Genomic DNA, 23,812 nt, shown 5'->3' with positions numbered 1-23,812 from the left:
GTCAAAAAACAAAACAAAACAAATTTAAAAACCCACCAGAAAAAAAGTAGAAGTTTCTGGAAAATAATTCATCAGTGCAGAGTGTCCAAGAACAATGCTTTCCAGATTTTAATGGGATAATAAAAGTCACCTTTTGAAAAGACAAAGGGTAATTCTGACGATCTTCAGAAAGGGCAGAGCAGCTCAGTCCTTACTGGGGCCCCATAACAAGTGCTGGCTTGGGCGAGCGCGGCAAGAACTCCTTACCCTGCCGGGTCCACACCTCTGGCAACAGTGCTGCCCCATAGGGGTCCAAAGCTGCTGCTCCACCACCACTGGCAGACACAGCGCGCATACACCCACGCACTCTCTCAGCCCCACCCTCGACGTACCCTGCCCCCGTAGAGGATGGAGGGCGGCTGGAGGACCCGCCCGGTCACATCTGTCATCTCGTCCTTGACCATGATTCCAAATTCACGAACATACGGATCTGTATTAAAACTTGCACTTCGCATCTTGAAAAGGAAAAAAGAAGTAAGCTGTCTCTATCCCAAACATCAAGGGCTCCCCTCCCCCACACCACATAGCACAGTTCCCATGGAGTCCCCACCCCCAGGCCGGCCGCAGCAGCGCGACTCTCACCAGCTTGCTGATCTCTTCTTGACGATCTGGTGCTGACCGGGCAGTCGCTCTGATCATGGTTGAGGTCTGATTGTCGGTCAGTTTTTTGATACATCTCTGTCCTGCCACTATGTTACAGACCTACGAAGAAGGGACAGACACGGCGCTGGCCCGGTGCTGGGGACAGGCTGGGGTCTGCGGCTGAGCGTGGCGCCCTGGCTCGGCCTGGAACATATCCATCTCTTAGCCACACATGGCGCCACGCAGACACCGTGGTGACTGACCCGGCAATCCTCCAGGACCAGGGGCTGCTCGAGGGCCCGCGGTCAGCAGCAGAGGCCTCCTGGGGGAGCCTGGCTACCCCACCATGCGCTGGGAACCTCATGATGTGAGAGCAGGAAGCTGCGCGCTGACGGGGAGGAGGCTGGGCTTCTGCACCGGGGCCCAGGAAGACCGACTGGACACTGGGGTAACTGGACGAGTCCAGAGAACTTAAGACACTAACAGAAAGAGGTAAAATTTGGGTCCGTTTTAGCATTTAGTCTTCCTCCGGGCCAGGACTTTTCCAAGTGAAGAAATGGCAGCTTTTCTGAAAACCTTCCAGCCTGTGCAAGGGGCCTGCTGGGCACAATGGGCACGTCCTCTATCGGCCCAGGAACCCCGCGGGAGTCTCCTCACCATGTCATTCACCGGGAGGCAGGCGCAAGGGGCGTCCTTGGCTGGAGGCCCCCGGCTCTCCTGCCAGCCCCAGAGCAGGTGGACAGGAGATGGGACTTGCCTCGAGGGGAAGGTAGGTGTGTTTCTGCTCCTGTCCGACTTGTAAACATGGAAGGTGCGGGTAACGCAGGACCAGCTTGTGCCTGTCCTTGAAGTACTGAGCCACCGTGCACTCCACCGTCTGCCCGCTCTCCTGCTGCAGCGGGAACCTAGGGAAGCCAGGAAGGGGCTCAGGCAGCAGACCCTGTGGGAGGCGGCTCCCCCAGTCTGCTTGATGAGGGCTGAAGAAGGAGAATGAGGGTTTGGGAGGGGGGCAAAAGTCCCAAGCACCTTCCAGGGGTCAAAACCAATCACGCCCTTTAGACGTGTAGTTCTTAAACTTTCATATCATCTCTGGAGTTGGGAAATAAAAAATACTTCCACACCTATAACATGCGATAATCACAGATCACAGAGCTCTACAGTATGCGTGAGGCACCGAGGACAGACGAGGGCCCCCCTCAAATGGCTTGCACACATCCCAGCCAACCTCGGACTGGAGTACATGGCACGAGACAGACGTCCCAGCACTGGCCAGGCCGGGGCGAGGGTGCCCACCGATCCCTGCTCCTGCCCAGCACCAAGGATTAGAAAACAAACCAAACAACCCTCTTTCGCCTGCAGAGCTCAGGAGGGAAAATCCACAGGGAGCCACCACCCCGTCCCGCCCCGAGCAGAGCAACTGCGTGACTTGGGTTTCCTCAGGTAACGTCCAGCTCCACTGAGCTGAACGTGCAGTTCCAAAATTCTGAACTAGAATGAAATGAGTCTTTCCAGAAGGGCCCCTCCTCTGGAGTCTGCACACCAGAGCGACCATGAGAGCTGATCTGGGGGGAAGGGAAGGCCGTTTACGTTTGGTGGCTGGCGGGCCGGCGGGTCACGTTGCAGACACGGTACTTCCTCTTCATCTGCCCACAGTGCGTTATCTCCACCTTTAGACCTGGGGACACAGAGCAGCCAGGCCTCAGAGTCAAGACCCGCCCCAGCCCGGAGCACCGCCCCCGCCCCCAGCACCAGCTGTCCTGGGAGCTGTGCCCACAGACCCAAGGAGGGGAGGGTGCTCTGGGGCAGCTGCTCGGCCACACTGGCCCCAAGGGGAGGACCTCTGCGCGGGGCCCACTGCACCCCCAGGGCCATCTTCTGCCCCAGAAATGCCAAGGCCAGCGGCTCACCACTGTTCTTAAAGATAAAAGTCACTACGTTGGCTCAGAGAGACTTTGTGCTTTCTCCAGGATTATTTTTAGCAATGGGTACTTCTGACGGCCTTTCGAAAGCCCTCTGAGGACAGGTGTGGAGGGGCGTAGGCAACAGGTGCCAACCGGCCAGAGGAGCCTGAGCCAGGCCACCACACTCGGGCCGCGTCTCCGTGAGGGTGTGAGGGTTAAGCTGGCAGGGTGGGGACAGATGCTGCCAGGGGTGTAAGGCCACATGACAACAAGGCACGGAAGCATGCGCCCCGTTCCAGGACAGCGTGAGCTACGGGCTCTCTGGTCCTGGAGTCCAGGGACGTGCAGGCCACCAGTCACTGACCCGCACCTCTCGCCTATGCGGAAAGCCATTTACTCAGAACATCACTGTTCCTGAGCTGTGACATGGGCTTGGCTCATTTCTGGTAATTCACCGGATGGCTGACCACGATCGCCTCCTCCTCTGCACTAGGAGCTCAGGAAGGGCAGTGAGGGGGGAGAGTCGGGGCCACACGCGCGAGGCAGGGACCTACCTTTGATTTCTTTGGTAAACTTGACCCTTTGGGAATCTGTCAGAGGTTTCTGTTGTTCTTCAATACTTTTAAAATCCAAAACTTCACAAACAAACTCGATTACCGGCTGTGCCTTATAAAACGCAGTTGCTGAGACTGTCGGTGGGAACAAAAGAAAAACAAAGGGTGAGGTGAGGTGTGTCCCCTGCAGGCCGGCCGCCTGGCCTCTGCTCCCTGCCGTCCCCGGGGTCCACCTCCAGGCCTTATGGGTGGGACAGCACCAGCAGGGGCTGCCCCTTCCTCCTTTGGCTCGGGACCCAAAGATAAAGCCGCCTTCTGAGAGTCAAAAGCCTTAAGATGAAACTCCGCCAGACCCCAAGAGCCATAACCGGGGACCCTCTGAGGTTTCCCGTTCCTGGCATGATGCAACCCTGAGACTCCCGAGAGGGCAGGGCACCCTGAACCCGGAGACCAGCCGGAAGGCAACAGAGCAGGCTGGCCCCCAGCCAGCTACCCGGTGCTCCTGCCAACCAGGCAGAAAATGAAAAGGTGAGACAGAGGGCGGGCCTGGCGGGGGGAAGCCCTGCCTGCTGGACACGGGCAGCAGGATCTGGGAACGAGTCAGGGACGCTGGCCTGTCTCGGCACCCAGAGCCTTAGTCTCTGGAGTGGGCCCTGCACGCGGCTCTGAGATTCACGTCTCACAAGCAGGAGAGGAAGGCCAGGTGTGACACGGCATCTCCGGCTCAGATGGAGGCCACGTTTGGAAACGGCCACACAGGGGTTTCCCCAGATCTCGGCCCCTCAGCAACGCTCCAACCCTGTCCCCCGACGACAAAGACAGGGGCTTTGCTTACCATCAATATTTAACATCATTTTCCAAAGAGAAGGTCGGACGGACTGATGGAAGCCAAACCACACTTCCCGGCCCCCGCCAAGGGGGTTGGAGCAGCCCTCGGACGCCGTGAAGAAGGAGCGGCCCACAGGCGTGTACCTGAAACAAGAGCCCTCGTGGGGTTAGGCAGGGGAGGCGGACGCCGAGTCCGCTCGTCGTGATGAGCCAGCAGGCCCGTGCACAGGCACCCATGGTTCTGCTGGTTTCCTCCGAACCAAACCAGGTCCCCGAGGGGCGCGTGGCAGGTGTCCGTGGTGGACCCTGAGGAACACTGCTGGAGGCACGGCCTCGGAGACCCAGGGCCTCGGCGGCTTCCTCCTTCGAGTGGGTCTCCCGCCCCTCCCCCCGTAGCTCCGGACCCCAGGCACGGGCTCTGGCCGCGCAGGCCCCGGGGCACACGGTGTGTCCCTGGCTCTTGCTCGTGTTTCTGAGCCTCCCCTGCTCACCGACTAGGGCTTCTCTGCACACAGCACCTCAGGTCTCTCTCAGGCAGTGCGCTGCAGGGACAGCTGGAAGGAGCGTCCACCCGAGGCGGCCGGACTGAAGCAGCCCCGGGCCCAGGGAGCCTGGCTGCCCTGTCCAGGACCGTGTCGGGACGTGGCGCCCAGCATCTAGTCCCCGCTCCATGCAGCCCCTCTGCAGGGCAGGGGCTCAATCTGTGTGTGGGGGGGGAGAGGAGGGGTACGGCTTCCCAGGCGGGACGGCGAGGTGGACATGTGGGAAGACCTGCAGGCCTTCCAGGGCCCGGCTGCCCCCAGGGCACAGAGAGCAGGAGGCCCCGTGCGTAAGGCAGACGCCTTAGTGCGGCAGCGCCAGTGATGCCTGGACCCCGGGACGCGCCTTACAGAGGATCCAAAAGGAAGATGCGTCTTTTGGGGCTCATGTTATCCACCCCAGGCTGCACTATCCACCAGACTGTGGAGACAGTCCTTTCTCTCTCCTCCTTTCTCTTCCTTACACGTTATTCCTGCCACTTTTTCTATTATTTCTCCAAAATGAACGGAGATGTTCCTCCTGATTCTAAAAGTAACACGGTAATTAATTCAAAACTTAGAAAACAAAAATCACAGTGATTTCTGCCACTTGTTTGAAAAACGTATTCAACACTTTGAACTGCCTTTCCAGATTTTTTTTATCCCCACCCACCTGCCTTCCTGCCGACAGAAGTTCCAAACAGAAAGAGATTATATCCTGGGGGCTGGGGGAGGATCCCTGCACGAGGGACACCTGCCAGCTATCTGGTCCCCCCCACCCAAGTCTGGAGACTGAGAACCCCAGGGTCCCTTTAAAATCCAACAAGGCATCCCAGAGCACCTTCTCTCACTACAAAAGAACAAAGGGTGCCCCACCCCCCCCTCAAATCTTCGAGCTTTGTCACTCTGAGGAGAGGTCGGCATGGAGGCTCATGTCTCTGGTTGTTGGTTCATTCAAACAGTTTCCCAAAGCCCTGGTGGGTGCCCCACACAAGGAAAGAGTGGGTGGTCCCAGGTCAGAACCCCAAGGTCTGCATGTGGCCAAGTGGCCTGGCTCCCTTGAGGCTGCCACAGGGTTGAGCACGAGCCCTTCAAGTGTCCATGCACCCTCTGTCCCGGGAAGTCCACGTGCGGCCATCTGTGGGAGAAAAGCCACCCCGTGGAATAAGCCGGCAGTCCGAAGCACCGTGTCGCCCGTGGTCCCTGCGCACTGTCAGGTGGGGCGCTGGGAGTATCAGCCTACTATTCCCAGTCCTACGCGTGAGTGCCACGGACACACCACGCTCACGGTATCGGCAAGGGAAGGAGCACAAGTGTGCACAAGGACGGGCAGGGAGTCTACTTTTTTGTACCCGGTTGAGCATTCTGGTGATTTCTTTTTTTTTTCCCCTCAAAGTAATCTCTGCCCAACGTGGGGCTCGAACTCACAACCCTGATATCAGGAGTCACATGCTCTACTGAATGAGCCGGCGAGGGGCCCTGGTGATTTTTATATTAAGTGTTTCATGTTAGTACCGCAATGATTTTCATCACAGAAACCCGTAACTACCACCACCCTGACTCCCAAACCCCAATCATCCCTACACAGAGACCTCGTCCCTTCCAGGTCACGCTCCGGGCCGGACGCAGACGCTCCTGCTTCCTTGGTCCTCACCTCATGGATGGCAAATGCCTCATGACCACATCCAGGGCCTGGATCGTCTCAAAGGGGACGCTGGGCAGCCGCCCCGAAAGTGCATCGTGTAACGCCTGCAGGCTCACGCAGGACACCCACTTGATGGACACCTTGAAGATGCGGTCCTTCCCTTCTCCGGGCAGCGTGACCTCCAGCTCCACCTGCCGGGACGGGCAGAGCACACGTTACTCACGCAGCTCCTGGAACACGGCTGGGCTGGGAAATTCAGCCCGTCCTCTAGCCCACCAGGCTGACATGGGCACCGTGACTGACGCGGGGCCGGGGACCGCAGCCTGGCGCCGCACACAGAGGCAGCCCGCAGAGCGAGGCAGCGAGAGGCGTGTCGTGAGGTGGCACCACCAGTGTGGGGCTCCCCAGACAGGGTGGGGGTCCTGGAGAGTTGCTTCCCAGTGGAACTGAAGGTGCTGCAATGGGTCTGGGGGTTCCCATTTCCTGGGTCCCTTACGAGTCCACAAGCTCAGCTGGCAGTGAATAGACCAAACGCCTTCTCGGAACAGACGCGTGGTTCTGCCGACCGCCCAACGCTACCACCGCGATTCCAGATGGTCTGCGCCCACCTACGGCGAATGCCTCCCGCGTTCCTCTAACCAAACAGGGTCATGACAAAATGTGGGAACGTCGGTCTCTGAACAGGGAATGCGGGTGGTGGGGACCCGTGCCGGGCTCTTCCCCGCCGACGTTCCCGGGTGCTGTTCTACAGGACCAGCTGATCCCAAGGGCACTGGCACCTCCAGGTACAAAACACGCGGAGAAAAAAAGCTTCAACTATGACACCCATCAGAATCCCCTGGGAAGAAATTAAAACGCTCGGCCAAACCTCAGAACTCTTGCCACAACAGTGCTCAACGGTCTCCCCCAGCTCTGTCCGAAGACCTCTGTGGTAGCGGAAACAGTCTCTTCTGGTGCCTCCCAGGACGCCAGCCACTGCCCCGCTGCGGCTGCTGAGCACTTGAAATGTGGACAGTGTGGCCGAGGGACAGAGTTTTCAGCTTTGTTAACTTTTCCTGAATCCACACTGACACGGTCACTTGTGGCCAGCGACTGGCGTCCTGGACAGAGGTCGGGAGCCTGCCCCAGCGACCCACTCCCTGAAGCAGACAGCCTCCGCCTGGCTGTGAAGCGCCCCTTGCTCCCCCTCACCCCCCTCACCCTACCCCTGCCTGGCTCCTCGAGCTCCCAGACCCACCTCTGCCCCATCACTCACCCTCCCACAGCTCACTGGCCAGTCATCAGAGAACGTCCCCAACATACGGCCAACACAGACCCCACCTGGTGATGAAACATTCTGAATCCTGAAACTAGTATTTATGGCACGTCTAATCTGATGGGTCACGGATTGTATCTACTTTATCCTTAGACATCCAAAGATCCCAGTAGCGGAGACTTGATTCACCACTTCATATACATAAAAATACAGAGGCTCAAACTGAAGGTCCAGCCCGCTCCCCATGCCACCAGGGCCTGTCACCCTCGGGGGAAGCACGACACAGATGCGCCTCCCTGGGCCCCCCAAGCCTGCAAGTCCCAGAAGGAAGAGGGTCCCTCCCACTGCCCGCCTGGAATGCCCTACCCCTGCGGGGGCCGGGCAAACTCCAAACTCTGGCCTAGGAGCCCCATCCAGGGAAGCGTGGGGGCCGCACCGGGCTCCTCCCCAGCCTCCCCCCCACCCTCCTCCCTCAACAGGCTGCAGGCCACTCCCCACTCCCGAGGAACGCCTCCCCTCACGCACTCACGACAGTCACAGTCACTAGAGCCAAGAGTCGCAAGCCGACCCCGTGCACTGAAGTCACCCGCATGCCCGTGTCCCGGAGGACACCTGCCCAGCAGCGCTCAGAGTGCCGCCACGCCTGCAGCCACTCCCCAGCCGTGACCCAAGGCCCAGTACAGGGACAGCCGAGAGAGAGAAGAGACGCCTGTGGGCCCACGGACCTCAGGACGGAGCAGCGAGTGGCTGCACCAAACCACGGAAGGACAGTGCGGCAGGGACCTTTCCAGAAGGAAATGATAGAGGTTATGGCTGCACACACAGCTGCTAAAACCAGAAGACTAGGACCACGATGAGCCGTCCCCTCACGCCTGTCCCAATGGCCGGAATCCAAACGGTACAAACAGAAAGTGTTGGTGAGGATGCGGAGAAACGGGCCGGGCTGGGCACTGCTGGCAGGAACGCAGCCGCCGCGGGACACAGCATGGAGGGTCCTCAAAGAGTGGTCGGCAGGAGTTCCCGCGTGATGCGACCCGGCAACGCCACTATGGGAGACGCGCCCGGGAAAACGGAAACACGAACCGGAAGAAACATGGGTGTCCCTGCACGGGCCGCAGCGCTCTCTCCAAAAGCCATGAGGGAGGGTAGTGCGGCCCCGGCCGACGGGCTCGCAGGGTGCGGGCTGCGTGTGACAGACACTGCTCGGTCGTCACAGAGAGGGGCGGCTTGCCGTCTGCGACAACGCGGACGGGCCCCAGAGCACATCATGCCAAGTGAAACAGACAGAGACAAACACATGATTTCATTTACATCTGGAATTTAAAAAACAAAACGAACAAACAGAAAAACAGGAAGACTTTCGTAAATCCCAAGAACAAACCAGTGGTCATGAGAGGGGAGGGGTGGGGGCCTGGGCGAAACGAATGAGGGCGAGGACGGGGTGCACGCGTCCGGGCACCAAAATCCGTCCCGGGGGCTCCCGGCACAGCCCCGGGAGTGCGGTCAGTCCCATCAGGACGCCGTGTGGCGACCACGATCGTCACGGGGAGCATTTCGTAATGCATGCAGCTGTCCAAGTGCTATGTCGTACACCTGAAACCACGGTCACGGGCGTGTCCACCACACCGCAGCCGAAAATGGCAGTCTGAGCCTGCCCAGCGCGCCCCTCCGCTCCGGACCTGCAGGACTGCGACCGGCAGCCGCCACGGGAAGAGCCACACCAGGGCTCAGGCGGGGGGAGAGCCTGTCCTTAAGGAGATGAGAGTCTGGCCTCAAGCACAAATGAGGTTTTTAGGAAGTAATGAGGCCTTCAGATAAACAAACCCAACTTTTCTTTGCAAGAAAGTCACCGCCATACCATTTTGCCACGTCAATTAAGAAAATGTGAAAAAAAGTTAAAAAGCAGTAATTACAAGAGGTGATGAAGATGTTAATTATAACTTAATTGTGGTGATCATTCCACAACGTACAGACATGTCACATCATCACAGACTTTAAATACAAGCAATTTCTTTTGTCGATTATACCTCCATAAAGCTGGGGAAACGCCTCTAGGAGCAAACGGGGGCGGGTGCAGGCGGCTGCATATTCTACTTCAGCGAAAGACACCTGGACCCGTGTTTCAGTGGGTTCCAGCCCGGCCTCCTCTTGGCCCCACATGAGGCAGAACGAGGTCCAGGCCCCGTGAGTCTCTGCCGGGCTCGGTGCCTCAAGAGACTGCCTAGCAGGCCGATGTGACAGCCTCGGGACAGCGATGGCTTCACAGGGAAGGGCAGCATTGGCCTCCAGCTGTGACACAAGCCTGAGGACATCCTCGGTCGGTCTGGGCCGCCAGCCGGCAGAGTCCGTCCACACACCAGGGTACTTCAATTTCTGAACAAGCCGCAGGTCTCGGTCCCAACAACACAACAGCCCAAGGCCACTGGCTGGAGGTGGGGGACGCAGGGCTACTGGCTCTGGGACCTTCCAGGGTCTGACTGGGGCAGGTGGCTCGGTCAGGCTGCCCGGCTGCACCCCGGCCTGGAGAAGGGGGAGTCTGCTGTGAAATTCAACCTCTCCAGATAGACCGAAGCCACACTCTCCAAGTCGCTGGGCCAAAAGAGTCCGAGCTGCCGTGGGGAGAGACCCGTGCTGGCCCCCACGCCCCACGAAAAGCAACAGAGAAAAACTGGATGGAGGAAGCAAGTGTGCTCTTGTCTACAGCGTGGCTTTCGTGAGGCCAGGGCCCTGTGAAGTCACTGACACCTGTTCCAGGGAAAGAGGCAACCCAGGCAGAGCCCTGGGGCCGGCCGCCTCCCACGGAGCCTGTGCGGCCACCCCACGGGCCATGCAGGTCCCATTGTGGGTGAGCTATGTGCGGGGAGCTGATAGGGAAGGCCCTCCATGACCGCCAGTGGCCAGTCTCCTCAGAAAGCCACCTGTCCCTCCCAATCACTTTGGACAAAACCGCAGTCCTTCCTCATTCATCTGCGAGGGGTGTGGGGACTCGGTCACCCTCCCCAAGGGGACCACAGGGACAGCAAGGGGCTACTCCACCAGCTGTTAGCTGCACCTGCTCAGCACCTCTGACCCAGGCCAGCTGGCTTCTCGGCGCAGGGACAGGCGCCATGGCTTGACAGGAGGGACCCTCAGCCCTGAGAAGCACAATAGCCCCAAAGAGCAGAAGGGCCGAGCTGACCCTTTACCCGGACATGGCCCAAGGAGGGGACCTGACGGATGGCTCCCCACCTCCACAGGCTCTGCCCTCAACCCTCCTGAGCCTCAGAGCCAGTGCAGAACCCCCAGCACCTGCTCAGGTCAGCGGGCTTGCGCTTGCGGCCCCGGCTGGATGTGGGGCCCGGCGCTGAGCAGGCGGGAGCACCAAGCCATGCGTTTTGTGCAGATGTGTCCTCCCTTCCCCGCAGGGAGCTGTGCCCCTGGCCTGGCGTGTCACTGCCTTCTAGGAAGCAGACACTCACGTCTTCCCTGAATAAACAGAGGGCGACGGGAGCCACCAGAAGCTGAAGACTGGGAGAGGGGCCCAAGGCGGGACCCAGTGATGGGGATAAACGACACAGATTCTGATCTCACAAATCACGCTGTTACTGCAAAGCGGGCCTGGGAGTTAACCCCAAAGTGGATCAATTCCGACAACTTCCTCAGTCTCGGCTTCTCACTCGTGAGGGGCTGGCCTGGCCGTGGCGCCGGCCCCCCACAAGGGCTGGAATTACGGAGCGTGGGCGACTGAGCCCGGGGAAGGCTAGATCACAGGCGCCGCCATCCGCGGGCCATGGGCCACGCCTTGTGGGCAGACATGGACGGGGGCCCCCGCAGCCCCCTCAGGACGCCTGCAGACGCAGCGAAGGCGCAGTAAAGGGTTATCTCTGACTATAGAAGTGCTCATTGCACAAAGAAAAACATTTTACGAAAAAAAAAAGAAAACAAGAAATGATTTGCTACAAGAGATGAGTATGTGGGAGCAGGAAAAGGGGCCACTTACACAGAAGAGATTAACGTCCAAGTATCCCAACAGTTGGACAGAAACTGCAAAATGACATGTGGCAGGGGCCTGGGGCAGGCTCTCTGTGCTCATGGCTAAACCCACAGGAGAGAGCGTGGAGGACCCATCCCCACCTCAGACCACCAACCACACCACCAGTCTCTGCTGGGTGTGTCGTCCTTGTGACTTGACACCCTGACGACTCAAAGTTCGATCCGGTACCAGCCATAAGGGCATCATGCAGGGCTGCTTTTTAGAAATGCGGCCTCCCACTCCCCCAGGTCGGGCGTCAGGGCCACAGGCAGCTCATCACTAGGGGAGATCCTGCTCCTGGCGGGGCTCGTTGAATCCTCACAGGAACCCCAGGAGGTGGATGCCGTGTACACCCCCCTTTCACAGACATAGCACTCAGGGTTTTAAGATGTCTCAGCCCAGGTCCCACCCCAGGACAGGGCAACGCGAGGCCCGATTCACCCCAGAGCCTGGTTCACCTCTGCAGCGACGAGTTTCAAATCCGAATGCTGTAGGACTCCCCCAACCCCTTCTGAAGGAGAAATGTTCCTATGCCCCGCCTAGTGTCTAATTATAAATGTGTACAGATAAACTGTGAATAAACTCCTTCTGCTTTTTTTCTTACACAATTTTAAACAAAAACAAATGTGCAAATTAAAAACTTCACAATCAATACATTCCAAACGCACCAGCAGGTTTCTTCACAAGGCACGATCCCAACTCCACAGACAGGCAAAGGGTCCCGGGACGCCCTCGAATTCAGAATGTCAGTGTCAGCCAGCCCTGCCATGCCTACTTTTATCTCGGGGTCCCCTTGAGACCAGCTGGCAAGGAGCCCTTATCACTGTGCAGCCTCCCCCGCGGTTACGTACTTCACGGGTATCAGAGCATGGCCAAGTCCAAGTGGCGCTGCCGGGCGCCAAAACCCCCCACTCTCCTGGCAAGTCAGACGTGTGCCAGGAGCTGAGTCACGTCAAGATTAACCAAAAACAGAAAAGCAAAACCATGTAATGCCCATGGGGAACCCGCAACTTGCTGGCCAGCAGCTTGAGTCTCTAAGCGCCGAGCTGCACTCCCTCCCAGGGACGCGGGGGCTGGAGCAGCTAACTGGGCAGGTCGTTCTCAAAGGCAATCGTCTTTACCGCTCTCACTGGGAGCAGGAAGTCGTTAGGTTGTTTCTCTGCTGTGCTGTTTTTAGAGTTTGTGTGAAGCTCATGGAGCTTCACTCTTCTTCTATTAATAAACACGACCCGTTACCATCCCAGACCAGCCCAGTTGTTGGAAGACGTGCCAAGAAGCAACAACTTCTAGGCAGAAATTGTATGACTCTTCAAGTAAAGCCATGACAACAAAAACAATCAGAAAAGGTGACATTTTCATACAAGCAGGATCTGTGGTGATTAATGATCAGTGATTATCATGCAGGAGAACACTGGCTGCCTGGGTCCCACCGCCACCATCACGCACATCCCGGCCCCATGCACGTGCTCTCCACAGGTCTCTGCGGTCCCGCCATGCGATCTGGGCTCCGGTCTGAGGGCGCCGCGCCTGCGTGTGCAGGGTGTGTGTGTAGCTCCGCGAAGCTCTCGGCTCCTGTCTCTGCACCTGGCCAACCCTCCCCGACCCAAGGAGAGCACAACACGGGGAAGGACATTTCTCCGGGTCTCAGGGTGAAACACCCAGCAACCGGCCACCCCTTCCTCCCAGGTGATTGATCAAGTGACAACATGTTTGAATTTTACTTCATTGCACGTCGTCTGACACAAACTCATGCCCATAAACGTACCTTATCCCTCCCGATCGGAAGGGGCATTGCTGTGTACAGATTCTTTCTTCCATCAAACACTGGTTTCCGATCCCCGAAGATCTGTGTTTTAAAGTGCTGGACCATATGTTCCACTATTTCCCTGAAACAGGACAGAATTCAGGCAAAATGTCAATAAAATCAGAGAAACGCATGCAAGGACGACAGTCCTCTAACACCGGTCTATGAGCAATTTGGTAAGACCTGTGGCTCCTTTCAGCGCGACAACTTTCACACTTTTCTGTACGGACTCCCGTCAGGGCCTCTGGTGGGTAGACGCTCACTCTCGGTCAGTCGGACACGGGAGCGCCGTCCCACACTGGGCACCGTGCGCACTACGCCTGGCAGATGACACATGCACCCTGAACTTCCTGGGGGTCCCGTTCCCCAAGCTGGGGGTCCCGACACCACGTGCTCTGCGGGTGACTTGCAGGACACTCTCCAGGACCTGCCACGAGAGCGGACCCCACCCCTCCCTGGTCGACACAGGGGGACTGGCTTGGCCATGCTCTTGCTCTGTCACTGCAAAGTCCAAAGATGCCCCACGCCAAAGTGTTCCCAAGGTCTGTGTGACTGGCTTGGCCTTTGGTACTCCTGGGATCAGCTGTAAGCATGCACCCTGGGTGCCGCTACCCTTTCAGTCTGGGCCCCAGAACAAACACCCTAACCTAGCCTGAAAGCCCAGCGGCAGCCTGACCCGACTGGGACAGTCATGACCTGCACGGCCATGAGCACGAAACAGGGTCTTTGTTGCGACCAGCACTCAGACGCCGGTGCCGTGCGTTCCCCGGGCTTCACAGTGGCAGAAGTCCTGCGAACACACAGGAACCTCTCTGTTGCGGGGCTCTGGAAGCACTGACCTGTGGCCCCCCTTGCCCGCTGTACCTCGCCGTCCACAGCAGAAAGACGCACAGAAACACACTGACTGGCCAGAGACAGCTCAAATGTCCTGCCGGCTCATTCTCATGGGAGAGCGACACCCCACCCCAGGTTTGCTCCCAAAGCGCCCCACTCAGCACCCTCTGTTGGCATTTCAGGGTGGTTTTGAGGCTTTCTGCTTTAACTCCCCAAATACGTGACTCTTCTTACACACTAGTGCCTCATAAAATACAGACAGGAAAGGCCGTGATACCGGCCTGGGACAGGCTCCACATCTCAGTCACCGTCAGCAGCTCAGGGGATGTGGGAGCGAGGGCGACTCCAGCAGCAGAGTGAGGGGAGGGAGAGGACATCGGAGAAACTGCCCTCAGCAGGGGAGATCTGAACTCAGCCTAGTTCTAAGGATCTTTCTCTGGGACAGAGCTTTGGTCATCTCTCAGGAAGCAAGAATTCATTCCATTCCGTTGCCAGAATACGAGGACAGCTGGCCTACGAAGGCTTTCCTTATTCAGACCGGCTTTGCCCAGCCTCCAGGGATCCAGCCAACCCTGCCCGAATACCAGGCGCCTAAGTGATCCCCGGGGCAAAAAGAGCCTTTGGGCATCTTCTCTGATAGTTCCACCAAGAACGCACCAGGCCTCTGACTCCTATGGGAGACGACAGTGCGTCCCTGACGGCCCGGCCCTGTAGCCACCGTGCAGTCTCTCTCCCGCATCTCCACATACTGCTCTGGGCCATCGTCAGAGAGAGGTGGTCTCCAGACCACCGCTCTCCAAGCGTTGAAGACCCCCTCTTCTCGGTCAAGGAGTCCCTGTCCACTCAAGTTCCGGACAGCCGTATGGAGAGTTCCACTCACACCTGAAGAGCAAATCGTTTGACTTACTCAAGTTTATTCTGGGCGGAAGACAGAGGACCATGGGCTAATGTCACCAATGAACATGGATGGAGAAATGAAGTGCAGGTGACCAGGGGCGGGGCGCCAAACCCCCCCGACGTACCTGCGCACGGTGGCTATCGACCGACCGTGGGTCGAGGCTGGTCAGCACGCATTTCGTATACTGTCTATACTGTAGGCTGTATTCTTATAATAAAGTGAGCCAGAGAGAAGAAAATGTCATTAAGAAAATCACGAGGAGAAGAAAATACAATTACTTTCAGTACCTCATTTATTGGGAAAAAAAAAAAAACCCCACATGTAAGTGGACATGTGCGGTTCAAGCCATGCTGTCCAGGGTCCACTGTATTAACAAGCTGAGTCCAGCGACTTGTGAAAAATGACACTGAGTCCATGCCGGGCGGATGTCAGGAATGAAAGGTTGGACCTAACGAGACAAAAGTAACCAACACAAACTGTATGACACGCACCACATAAAAGTCTACAGCTACAACACATCCGGAAGAAAACCCAGGAGAAAAAGTCTCTAATGACCCTGGGGACAGACAGAGATTTCTTAGAACACAAACAGCATGAACTGCAAGAAAATAAAAAAGAAAATAAAAATAAATTCAAAAACATCATCAAAATTAAAACTTTCACTCTTTAAAAGCTACAGTTACAAAAAAGAAAAGACAAGACACCAGGAGTAAATATTCGAGAAACACACACAGGTGTCTGACAGAGGACACGCACGCACAGCGTGTTTTAAAAATTCTCATAACTCAGTAAGACAAACAAGCGAACCTTAAACAGCGTGCAAGGCCAAGAACAGACACATTAGAAAAGCTGCTACGGAAATGGCCAATAAGTGCACGGAAAGACGTCCCTCGTTGGTCAAGAGGAAAATGTTCACAAAACCAGCGGCAGAGCCCACCACGCACCCGCTGGGTCTACCGCGACAGACCACCCAGACCGGCTCGGTGAAGGCCAGACCGCTCCACGGATCTGCCCGGGGCTGCTGTGAACCGTACAACAGCCCAGCCACTCTGTGGGGGGAAAGCTGGCCGCTTCTCAGAAAGGTCAGTGTACATGCACCACGCCACCTCGTAACCCAGTCACAGAAGAGAGAGGAAGACACACAACTACGTCAACGCTCGAATGCAAATGTGTGTCACAGTCCCACGCTGGAACCAAGTCATATGTCCGTCAACTGGTGAAGAGACGAATCAGGGCCCAAGGTTACGACGGGACACCGTGGGCACTGCTAGTGCCAACACGCTGGCTGCGGGTTAGAAATATGCCTGGGAAGGAGAATGATACCAGACGGCACTACCACAAGATTACGTTTGTAGGAGACTCTCTCGAAGGCACGTCAATGGTCGCCTCCAGACACGGGATGGGGAACTCGCTGAAAGGGGCAGGGGGAGCTCTGGGGGAGTCAGAACATCCCACACCTCGATCAAGGTGGCTGTTCCACGTGTATGCACGGGTTTTTAAAGCTCACTAACTCAAAACGAAAAAGGGATGCATTTTGTTGTATGTAAATGTATCTCAATAAATTTATGTTTTAAAAATCAAAATGTAAAAAGGGTTTTAATTATGATTACCTCAAAGATGTAGGAAAAGCATGACTAAAATTCAACACACGTTCACAATTTTTTTTTAAGTTAGCAAACTAGGACAGATGGGAAAGTTCTTCATCTGGCGAAGTGCTCCGAGATTCACGTCCAAAGCGGGGCCACAGACCACAGGCAGCACAGAAGGGTAAGAACGGAGAAGGACTGTAAAGAGGAAAAACCCCGTTACTGGTGGACCTTAGTGCTGTGCTTGTTGAAAACCCAGACGAACCTGCAGGCAGGTGCAGAGGCCCTGCCTCCTCTCCGTGGAACTCCAGGGCCCCGCACACAGCAGATATCCACAAACACACAGAAACGCACGCACACACTTGCCCCCGTTACCGAGTCTCTGTTCACTCACTCGCTCATTCATCCGTTCCTGCTCTCGGGCAGGTGTGGGGCAGGGCAGGAGCTCGTGGGCAAGGTCGATCATTAAACCCAGGAAGCCCCGTCTCACGCCCCAGGGCCGCGAGGGAAGGGACGGGATCCAGCGTTCTTGGCCCTCGGTAGAAGCCCGAGCCACGTGAAACTTCGGTCTCCATGAACGCTTGCTACCCTATATTGAATCCAACACCGGGCACGACAGCGCCACTCACGTACCGAACAGTGGGCTCTTCTGTGGCCGGAGTCACACCCTGCGGCTCCGAACTGCCAGGGCCTGGCCGAGTGTGGTGCCCAGCCGGGGCTCAGTAAATATTTGGGGAAAGAAGGAAGCTGTTCAACCGTTGCGGGAGTGAGTCATCCTGACGTGCTACCAAGGAGCCCTGTGTGGGGGACCAGTCGTCCAGAACCTTGGCCACCACACGGACGAGAGAAGACCCCAATTATCCCCCCTGCTCTGCTCCCTCCCACACCTCGGTGGCTGACTCTCACGGCAGGGAAGGTGCTGTCACCTTGTACAATCTGGGCAAAACATAAACAGGGACGGTACCACTTCATTTCGAGGACAGGACGCCCACTCACTGTAAAACACCGAGTCCCTTCCCTTCATTAACACGGACCGGCTCCCTCTGGCTTGCCGGTGACTCACTCACCTTCCTTCCTTCCTGCTTCTCGGTCTCTCTCTGTTCTAACAGCGGGAAACAGAGGAGCATAAAACTTGCCAGTTCAGGACCACCTTCTCAGCTCTCCGCCCTCTTGGGGAGTTTTGTACTATCGCTCAATGAACTTGGCTTTGCTTCCCACAAAAACAAAAAAACAAAAAACAAAAGAGACAAGCAAGAAACCAAAAAACACTAACAAAACAAAACCCAAAACCCCAAAAAATAACTTCCATTTCAGTCCCTGTTACACGCACGGCTCGGTAGCGCGATGGATGTTCACGCTGCTGTGTAACCGTCACCACCGTCCGTCTCCACGACTGCCTGATGCCTCAGGGGTAGGTCTGCCCCCATTAAACACGAGTCCCAGGGACCCGCTTGACTAGCCACTCCTTGGCAACTGCTGGAACACTTCTCAGCAGAGCCACCTGGGGACGTGCGACTTGGGTCCCCGTGTTCAGCCTTCCTACTGTGTCTGGTCCTGGACTACATGAGTCTGGCTCCCAGGACAGACACCCCAACTAAGCATAAACCTGGGGCTACGCTCCTGACATCACTCAGAAGGCAACAGCCCCTAAAGACGATCTGTGCTCACTCTGCAGACGCCTAACGGGCTCGTCCCTTACAGAATGGTCCCTGTAGTAAGATGTCTGCTGGGCACGACACACGCACGACCCACTCAGCCCTCACACAGCCTCAGAGGTGGCCACCACCCTCGCCACTGATGCCCAAGGACGCAGACACACGCAGCCACATGCTACTAAGTGCCAGCAGCAAGATGCGAGACCGCCTGGCAGTATCCGGAACACGTTTGCTGAGCCAAACAGGCTGGCACACTCCCCATTTGCTTGTTAATCCTTTTGCCATAATTCTGGGCAAGTTTTCTCTTAAAAAAAAAAAAAAATGCAGTCTTGGGGCCCCCGGGGGGCTCAGTCAGTTAAGCAGCCCACTCTTGACTCTGGGTCAGGTCACGATCTCAGGCTTGTGAGATTAAGTCTGGCACTTGGTGGGGAGTCTGCAAAAGATTCCCGCCCCCCGCTGTCGCGCGCACGGCAGTCTTTTCTTGATTCCTAACTACACAGGTTTTGCGTTTTAGGACATCTTCACTGTCAATTTCAAATACAGATAATGCTGCAAATCTGCCTAGACCACCTCCTCATCTCAAGCCCCTTCACGGAAGTGATTTGTTCATTTTCAAATCTGTGCATTTACAGAAATACCTAGGTACATAAAAAGAAATACAATGTACCATTCTTTTTCAGACATATGGCATCAAACACATGGTCTGGTGCTTGCTGTGTTCCCTCTCTACGGGTCTCTGACAGGCCCTTGTCACTGGATACAAAGTGGCCATCAAGTCTAGAAAGAGACACATTATTGTACCACGTGCTCTGACTCATATTAACCAACCACTTACAACCTGGCTGTGTGTGCTTCCAGACTGGGAGCTCCGCGTCGCGTCACTGTTGTCTACAGTGTCACTTGTCTACAGCTGTGTGGTACTATGCAGAACTCACTTAACCATCCCTCCTGACTGACATTGGGATGGCTTCTCTTTCTTTCCATCACAATGTGAGACATCCTCGTACATCTCTCTTTGGGATAAATACTTAGAAGAAAGGATACATACACATACTATTTTCACTTTAATGTATGGACTGTCCTCAAAAGTCTTGACCAAGGGACCCCTCCAGAGGGCAGCGCCCAAGGTAAACAGCAGGCCGCAAACAGCACAGCCACATTGTACCCCCACCCCCACCCCCATCCCCGGGGCCGCAGAGGGGTCACTCCTGCAGTGTTCTCTTGACAGAGCTGGAGAGGAACAAGGACAGGACGGTCAGAAGGCAAGAAGCATGCCGTCTTGCTCGCCATGCTCTGAGCAGAGTGCTGCTAATTCTGACCCACTGCCAAGGTTTCCCAGTGCCGGCGGCAAGGCCCACACACCCTGGCCCAGTGCTGTGCTCTGGCTACTCTGTGAGACCATCTCTGTGCCCACAGTGATAGCGGAAGCGTCTGGAGAAGAGGTACCTCACCTTATACTGAATCCCTCCCACAGCAGCCACTTGGTGGTGCACGGTGACGGAGGGTGTGGCCCGAGATGGAAGGCACACTAGCAAGGACTCATAGTGACGCATCACACAGGATACAGATGGCAGTTTTCACTCAGCTTTGCACCAAAGCTTCAGGGTTGAACTTACTACCATCCACCATGGGCACTGCACAAGGTTTTGGGAACTCAGAGTTAATACACTGTCCTTGCCGTAACAGAGGTTGCAGCGTGAAAGGAGAAACAGGTAAGGAGATGGGATGTTAAGGACTGTCTTGCCTGTCACTCGCAGGGGACAGAGCACAGCGAGCTCTGTGCTTTCTCTGTCTTCAATCCACCCAGACCCTCCCTCCAGCAGCAGCTCGGGCTCCAAGGACCACCAGATGCCGGCGGGACTCTCTTCCCCCAAGGGGCACGGACTATGTCTCTCTTGCCCACGCTGCACCCCCGCTGGCACAGCACCCACCTCACAAGTGGGGGTTTCGTAAATGTGGCTGGTCAGGCTGCCGGCAAAGTTGGGAGAGGGAGGGATTAACCCAGAGTGCCAGCAGGTGGGTTCTGGTAACAGGAAAACTTTACTTCCAACATCTTTCTATGCTATTTTGATGGATAACAATTTTGAGATTGGACCTTAGCCAGAGTCCATCACGAGTCACAGTAAAATAAAGACTCCTGAACGCTCACACATCTCACTAGGCCGGAGTTCCCAGCCTGGCTCAAAACCCAGGGGAGAAGCAGGCATGCTAGTAAGTGGGCTGGCCATGGCCACAGAAATGCAGCTCAAACCCCATCTTTATTACTTACTGTTTGACTTGAGGGAATTTCCAAACATTGGGTCACTTTAGAACCATGTCGATGGAACTACAAGGATGTGGCAGTACACTCAGGTAAAGACATCAAATTTTAATCCCCAACAGCCTGTTTCTGTTGCCAGATGACAAAGCCTGAGTCATGTCTCCTTCACGAAAAAAAATAAAACAAAATAAACCAATACCCCCCCAATCTTGTTCGAAAGGAGCCCAACTGCCATCGCACCAATAAAAAGCCCAGAAAATGTGCGGCTTCTCCGTGCCTTCCCCCACCTCTCAGAGTGCATCTCAATCACAGGCCCACACAGGTATCTGGCTTAGGGAGCTCGGCATCAGACACGGCCACTGGTGGACAGTCTCACAGCGCTTCCAACTGGAAGACCGTCACTGAAGAAGCTGCTGAAACCAGCTGTCCCCAACGGTTTTCTTCAGAGACACGTGTTTTTCGTAAGTGTATATTTTCAAGGTTCTCATGTCATTGTCACGTGCTGTCTCTTTGGGACAGACACTCGGTGGTAGACCTGGCGGATCAAAAGGCATGCGCCCTCTTTATTTTAATACTCCCACTAAATCACCTTCTGAAGAACCTGGCCCGGGACCCTGGGTGGGCTCAACTGGTAGAGCACCCAACTCACTCTAAATGTCAGGATTATGAGTTCAAGCCCTACACTGGGCATGGAGCCTACTTAAAAAATTTAAAAATAAGGAGCCTGGACCAATGCATATTGGTCACACTGGGCAAATCCAAGTGTTTAGTTTTTTTTTTTTTTTCCATTAAGATAGTTTTTTTTTTTTAATTTAAATCCAATTAGCCAACAAATAGTACATGATTAATTTCAGACGCAGTGTTCAATGATTCATTAGTTACATATAACACCCAGTGCTCACCAATCACGTGCCTTCTTTCACGCCCATCACCCAGTGACCCCATTCCCCAGCCACCTCCCCTCCGGCAACCCTCAGTTTGTTTCCCATAGTCAAGAGTCTCTCATGGTTTGGTCTCCCTCTCTGATTCCTTTCCATTCAGTTCTCCCTCCTTTCCGCTATGACAATTGTCTTTCTGTCTGACTTATTTCACTTAGCATAATACCCTTCAGTTCCATACCCGTCGTTGTAAAGGGTAGGTATTCATCCTTTCTAATGGCTGAGTAACGTCCCACTGTGTATACGGACCACATCTTCTTTATCCATTCATCTGTTGAAGGGCATCTCCATTTCTTCCACTGTTTGGCTACTGTGGACATTGCTGCTATGAACACTGGGGTGCACGTGCCCCTTTGTTTCACTACATCTGTATCTTTGGGGTAAATACCCAAACTGCTTAGTTTTATAGATAAGGGAAATGAATCCCCCATTCTTTCTCTTAAAAAGACTGTAATCAGGAAAAAAATATGGCAGCAAAGAGCACTTCATAAGGCACCAGCACAAACTGGGTAACCAATCTGAGTTTGCAAACTGCAACTGAGAATTCTGTTTCTGACTATGACAAAGTAATTAGTATTGGACTTATATCCTTCTACCTTCACTACAAAACTAGAGAAAATAGAGGACAGCTAATTCTGGCACTGAAACAGGCAGCTTAAGACTGTGACTAATGAGGCATGGAAAACTCATGAGGTTAGCCACACATCCACTCGGCCTGGAAGCAGTTTCCAAACTACAGCATGGGGGGAAAGGAGCACCGGAGAGCCACAGTCTCGTTGCACTGAAGAGATGGGGGGCAGAATCTGGATCTGCCAAAGAGGCAGGAATTTGTGGGACAAGGTACCAGAGAAGACAGCAACAGCCAGACTCCCTCAATGTAACGTATATAAGGTTCAGGAATGGCAAAAATTTACTGTGTGTGTAAATAAGCAAAAAGGGTGATGTTAGTAATCTAAGGAAAAACCTGTCGATAGAAACGGATCCCGAAATGAGCCATATGTTGTAATGAGCAGACAAGGACGTCTGTGATACGTACGCTATTACTGTAAGCACACTCAAGGTCATTAAGAAAAAGATGGGGACAATGAGTGAACAGATGGGGAGTCTCAGCAGAGAACATAAACTATGAAAAAGAACCAAATGCAAAACCTAGAACTGAGGGGCGCCTGGGTGGCTCAGTGGGTTAAGCCTCTGCCTTCGGCTCAGGTCATGATCTCAGGGTCCTGGGATCGAGCGCCGCATCGGGCTCTCTGCTCAGCGGGGAGCCTGCTTCCCCCTGCCTCTCTGCCTGCCTCTCTGCCTACTTGTAATCTCACTCTGTCAAATAAACAAATAAAATCTTAAAAAAAAAAAAAAGGCAATATAAGACAACTTTAAAGAGTTGGGAGGAAAATGTAAATTTAGAATTCTATATCCAGCAAAAATATCTTGCAAAAATAAGAAGGAAATGAACACATTTGTAGATTTCCAAAAGGTGCTAGAAGAATTCATCTCCTCATGGGCATACCCGAACAAGAAAGGCTAACAGATATTCTTTAGGCTGAACGGAAGTGATGCCAGATGAAAACACGCATCAGCGGAGAACTGGGTATGGTTCATATATGGGTAAACAGACCCTTTTCTTAATTTCCTTAAAACAACAGCATCGTACCGTGGAATTTATAATGTATACAGAAGTAAAATAAATGATGACAACAGCAAAACGACAGATGGGTCAAAAGAATTACACTACTATGAAATTCCTACATTTCATACGAAGTTACAGTCTTAACACCAAGTCGACTGGTGACTCCAAGGTGCAGACTGAAATGCGGAAAGTGATCACATGAAAAGCAAAAAGAGGTAAAGGCACAAACTAGCCGAGGGAATCAATGGAATAAAGAACGTCTGATGAGCCCAAAGGGAGAAGGGAAAAGAGAAACAAGAATAAAGAATAAAAAACAGTGGGACGGTGGCTCTCAACTGTAGATAACTAAATGTACATTTACATTTTATTTACGCAAATTGAACACGCCCATTAAAATCCGGAAATAGAGTAAGTCCCTGTGCTGTCTACAATGGACATACTTGAAACACACACACAGGTAGACAGGGGAAGTACATACAGGCTACACCCCAGCTAAACAGTAAGCTAGGAATGGTTGTGACTGTACTGATAACCAGGCAGAAAAGGCTTATTTTATTTATTTATTTATTTTAATATTTTACTTATTTATTTGACAGAGACCACAAGTAGACAGAACAACAGATGGGGGGGCAGGGGGGAATGGGGGGGGAGCAGGCTCCCCGCTGAGCAGAGAGCCTGACGCAGGGCTCGATCCAGGACCCTGGGATCATGACCTGAGCCAAAGGCAGAGGCTTAACCCACTGAGCCCCCCAGGCGCCCCAAGAAAAGGCTTTTTAAACCAGAAGAGTTACAATATACGGAGAATACGTCCTAGTGATAAAGGGGTCAATTTATCATGGAAGACAAAAAGCTATAAATGTGTGTATCTGGTAGGAG

General features: G+C 54.6%; 1 protein-coding gene across 3 annotated transcripts in view; it reads right to left on the bottom strand.

The window, feature by feature from the left end:
• Positions 1–23,812, bottom strand: part of AGO2 (argonaute RISC catalytic component 2) — a 97,187-nt gene that overhangs the window by 20,355 nt on the left and 53,020 nt on the right. For 2 of the 3 annotated variants that reach the window (XM_032873474.1, XM_032873473.1), the window contains exons 3-10: positions 13,100–13,220; positions 6,077–6,258; positions 3,912–4,048; positions 3,077–3,211; positions 2,209–2,296; positions 1,379–1,526; positions 622–741; positions 372–494 (exon numbers count right to left, since the gene is read on the bottom strand). In XM_032873474.1, the coding sequence (XP_032729365.1) occupies positions 372–494; positions 622–741; positions 1,379–1,526; positions 2,209–2,296; positions 3,077–3,211; positions 3,912–4,048; positions 6,077–6,258; positions 13,100–13,220 (1,054 nt within the window). The remainder of the gene's footprint in view (positions 1–371; positions 495–621; positions 742–1,378; positions 1,527–2,208; positions 2,297–3,076; positions 3,212–3,911; positions 4,049–6,076; positions 6,259–13,099; positions 13,221–23,812) is intronic. The other variant, XM_032873475.1, reaches the window with a different exon arrangement.

Source organism: Lontra canadensis, unplaced genomic scaffold (genome assembly GCF_010015895.1).
Source record: "Lontra canadensis isolate GAN:19392208 unplaced genomic scaffold, GSC_riverotter_1.0 scaffold49, whole genome shotgun sequence".
Lineage (NCBI taxonomy): Eukaryota > Metazoa > Chordata > Mammalia > Carnivora > Mustelidae > Lontra > Lontra canadensis.
The sequence above is the reverse complement of the archived record's forward strand: the minus strand, read 5'-3'. Positions and strand labels throughout refer to the sequence as shown.